This window comes from Nematolebias whitei, chromosome 4, assembly GCF_014905685.2.
Source record: "Nematolebias whitei isolate Nwh7 chromosome 4, NemWhi1, whole genome shotgun sequence".
Classification (NCBI taxonomy): domain Eukaryota; kingdom Metazoa; phylum Chordata; class Actinopteri; order Cyprinodontiformes; family Rivulidae; genus Nematolebias; species Nematolebias whitei.
Window position 1 is genome coordinate 4967018 of NC_056501.1, and position 4494 is coordinate 4971511.

The window sequence follows — 4494 nt, forward strand, 5'->3', positions numbered from 1 at the left end:
ATGAGTACCTTCAACAAGGCATGCACTGAACGCCGGGTTTCCATCTTTAAAGGAAGGTCAGACGTTCAAAATCCCATCACACAATGGGGAACATCTATCTGTTGGAGGTGACTACCAGAGTGGAGTGAAGGGGGGCCTGATAACATCGCAAGGAATTTAAACAAGAGTATTTTTTCCCCTTCAAAAGCCTCCATCTTTCAGTCGGACAGTTTCTGTAAACATCATTCCTGCACAGCATTACAAGGCATGCTACTCTGCATTCCTTCAGCACTTTAAAATGAGCAAAACTGTCTAAAATATTGTGCTTTAATTGATTTGAAGGAGGGGCTGTTCACAACAGAAAAGGTCTAGGTGCTGTCGATCCTCTGGGGGCTCATCTCCAATTGTTTTCCACAGTTTAAGCAAAAGTTTGAGTTTATTTTTCCCTTATATTGCCTTAGAACTGACGAGGAAAAGCTGTTAATTTTAGATTTTTTTCCTACATCTGTGTAAAAATAGCAGTAACAGTGTACTAAAACCACCAAGCGTGTGAACTCTTTTACCCTTTAGAGATTTTGCAATAGGTCTTTCTCAAAGCGATGACCTTAATAGCAGTCCTCACGCTTCGAGTTTGTATATAAAAATGCATACCTTGGCAGTATGCAGAGAAGGGAATGTACGCTATGTCCAACCAATCTCTACCTGCAGCATTTATCTCTCAGACAATGACATCTTCAGAGGGCGCTTCACAGAAGGGTATACCTTGACCAACGGCACAAAAAAAGACATGAGTGTTTGCTGTTTTTAAATATAATCCTCATTTTATTAACAGAGGTCAAATAAAACTCAACATTTTATTTACAAAGGGAGGCAATAAATATCTTAATAATAGTCATAAAATTATTTTTTGCTTAGATTTGTTTAAAAAAAACATAAATGTGTCACGTTGTTAGTAGTAACTCATACAAAAGACTGACAGGTAAATACAAACTACTGGTGAAAAAAAGAAAACTGGAGTTTGTTGTCAGCAACTTTACGGATTCAGATTCAAACTCCAGGTGACTTAAATGTTCCCTGAATCCTGTCATTTGAGTTTTTGAGAAGTAATTTAATTATTAAATATGTTTAGGAAGCAACTGATGTGTGGAATACCTGCCTGTGGAGGACTGATGTGCGTTTTCTCATCTTCTAGATAAACTGAACAATAAAATAAAATAAAAAACTGAGTTCAACAGTTTGAACCGAAACGTTCTCGAGATTAAATGAACAATCGGACTAAGTAAAGAAAAACAAAAGCACAAAGAGGTAGAAGAAGTCATCGCCAGCCTCTAAAAACTGACAAGCTCTCACTTGAAATATCAAGGCACTGTCATTTGAAACAGCTTTAACACGTGTGAGGAAGAGACGAAGGGATCAGGATTACCGTCTTTCTCCAAGTGCGATGAAACTGGAAGACCGTGTGGAATTACGAATTACATCAGCTGTTGTAGTACTTTGTTGATCGCACCGTTTTCTTTTAGTGTTTGAAGAAGACTAAAGCCGGAGCGGGTGCCTGACTAGTCAAAGCATGTTGTGTTTTAGCTGAATCACAAGCTGCATGGAAGTGTCACGGAGATCGCACTCGGGACTTGAACGTTTCAACACATTCCAGGAGCCACGAGTGAACCTCGGGGCTGAGAGACATGTGGAAAGAAAGAGGGAGAGAAAGAGACCTGTAAAATATTGCACTCAAAGCTACACAGTGATCCTGGCAGCGCAGTGTCACCTGCCGCCTCTCTCCATGCTTCATCTCCATGGTGTTTAATTCCAGTGGAAAGTATGGGATCCGTGTTGTCAGGGGCAACACAAACAAAAACCGACAGGTATTCCAATAAATCTCTAGTTGGCTGATTTTTATAACATTGCGTCAGCTCCTGCTTCAGTTCCCATTGTCAAAAAGAAAGTATGCCGCAGCTCGCAGTCCAGACGGAGCTGAGGACAGCAGCCGCAGGAGTTCTCTCAGAGGTCCTTTAGTTTATCCAGTATAAATAACACGACGGAGAGCACGACGACACCAACTCAGAAGAATCCAAGAGTCGTGAAGTGTCATCCTGAAATACAAAAATAAAACATCTTTGATTTTGTTTTTTGTTTTTTGTTCTTGTCTGTGTGTCCTTTACAAAGGCGAAGTCTTTAAGGTGGTTCTTTTAAGAAGCTTGACGTTCCCCCTCCCCAGTGAGGGTATCTAGTTCTGTCTCATTGGTGCCATCAGTTCCTCTTGTGCTTGGGTTTTAACCGCCGAGCCCTTCGTGTCCGCTTTGTTACTGTGGTGAAACGAAACTCCTCCAGTGGGTCCACCCTGCCTTTCGGCTGGCGCTTCATGAAGTGGACTTCCTGTTGCCTCTGCGTGGTGTGGGAACCCTTCTTGGGCAGCCCCTTCCGGTTGAAGCCCAGGTACCATCCTTTGTATTTGGCTGACACGAGGGCTGTGTAGTTGTTTTCCAAGAATTCCTCGACAAAGACACACTCCTGCTTCTTTCCGTTGGGCTAAAGAAGGAAAACATGGATGTCAGTTATTAACAGCAGTATCACCTCTTCTTGAGCCAACTACTTTATTTTTTATTTTTGTGTTAAAACAAGACATTTTAAGGTTATGTTTCTAGGAATTTAGTGACTAATAAGCAATGTAGGTTTTAATCTTTTCATCTTTTGTTGTTAGAACAAAAGTTTTCTGTAACTCTGCTTGTGCATGCATTTAGACATGTATGTATATACATATATATATATAGTAGTCCCTCCTTGCACCTTTGCACCTTTGCAACGTGTATTAAGATGTTGCAAGTCATTCTAGATACCCCCTTCATGAACTCGGTCAAACTCCTATTGTTTTAAGCATAGCCTACAAGGACGTCCTGTTTCATGTGCTTTTAAAAGTGTATTCAGTTATTTAACTGAGTTTTGCATTATCAGCACATTACTGGGAAAATAATGAAACGAATCAAGATGAAGTTTTTTGTGCAGTAATGTTAAATTGTTCCATAATCCTAAAAAACATATCTGGGTGAATATTTGGCGTCAGTGTACAATAACAGCAGCATTTTCAAGTTTCGACTTGATTGTTTTTGGAGGGGAAAGCTTATTGCAGTTTATTTTGAGGCTGTTGCCGACTTTTCTGTTTTTTCTTGTTTTTCTGAGCTGTAATTGACACTAGATGCGAATGTGCTTTTTCCTTACAAAATGTTATAAACCCTTCAATACATAACTTTCAATTTAGCGTTGTGAGGCCGATAAAGAACAATTGTTTTATAATTTCAAGCGAAGCCCAGCTCAGCGCAACTTAAAGAACACTGGCTAACATCGCAACAGAAAGTGAATATTTCTCAAATCTGAAAATAAACTTCAGCGAATTACTACGCCTCCGCCATGCTGGCAGCAAGTTATTTATTAAACTAAATTTAATGTTTTTGAAAAAACAGCACGTTTCAATGTTAACTTTCTTTTTCATACGTAAGGGGTGCCTGCAGAGTTGCAGTCGTCCCGCTCTCGTGGCCACCTGGTGTGACTAAGTGATATAATTGCAATGGCATTCCTCCTAAGTGACCATTAGTCTCTCAATGCATTGTGGTGATTGCAGTCTGTAATTGACTGATCGAGTGTCAAAGGAGTAGGCCGATTACGTAATGGAAGAATGGCTGTGAGCTATCAAAAGGGTTTTGTTAGGGTGTACAAAAACAACGAGACAACAAATCAGAGCTTCTATCAAATTCAGACAGGATTCAGAGCTTGGTTTAAAATATACGTTTAATATTCAACTGTGCAGAAATGGCTCTTATGACCTTGTTTCTGTGTACGTTATATAAAAAAACAGAGGAACTGAAAGTCACTCACCCTTCCGACAATTTTCCCCTTCTTGTTCATGCAAATGTAATGTTCACTTTCTTTTCCTTTAATTCGGACGTGACTCCCGAACGTTTCTGTCTCAACAACAAGAAGAGCTGGAAAAGCAAAAAACAAAAAAAAAAACAGTCAAATTAGTTAAAGCCAGTGATGGCTTGTGGTACAAACAGCCATAACTTATATATTCCCTGTTTGTCAAAACCCAAAAAATACAAGTTTGATCAAAAGGCTCCATGTGTTCAAACTAAACCTTGAAATACTGAGAAACAGGAAGCTCTGCATGGATAAAAGTTTGCATTTTTGGACTCTTAGGGTCCTTTTCCATTCTTGTTTCAATCACGTTTGACAAAATAAAAAAGTCACTTTTGCCTATTTTCATTCTTTTTATAACAGGATTTTTTTTTTTAATTAGTAAACATAAATTTATTTAATATCCGCAAAGATTTAAAACTGTAAATGGAATACAAGAACAACCGCAGCTATACTCCAGGATAAGTTGCTGAAAATATTGCTTTAGTCCAGGACTAGTCAACTGGCGGCCCCCGGGCCACTTCCGGCCCACGGGTGACTTCAGTCCGGCCCACCAATGAGATCATTTAAAAAATGTATTAATTATTTTTTTAAATTAATAAATACATA

At 39.2% G+C, this 4494-nt stretch overlaps 1 protein-coding gene across 1 annotated transcript in view; it reads right to left on the minus strand.

Moving 5' to 3' along the window:
* Positions 1-2126: 2126 nt before the first annotated feature.
* The window catches only part of fgf24 (fibroblast growth factor 24), a 12094-nt gene continuing 9726 nt past the window's right edge, over positions 2127-4494 (minus strand). Inside the window, exons 4-5 of the mRNA XM_037675610.1 lie at positions 3847-3953; positions 2127-2505 (exon numbers count right to left, since the gene is read on the minus strand). Of these exons, the coding sequence (XP_037531538.1) occupies positions 2227-2505; positions 3847-3953 (386 nt within the window). The 3' untranslated portion in view covers positions 2127-2226. The remainder of the gene's footprint in view (positions 2506-3846; positions 3954-4494) is intronic.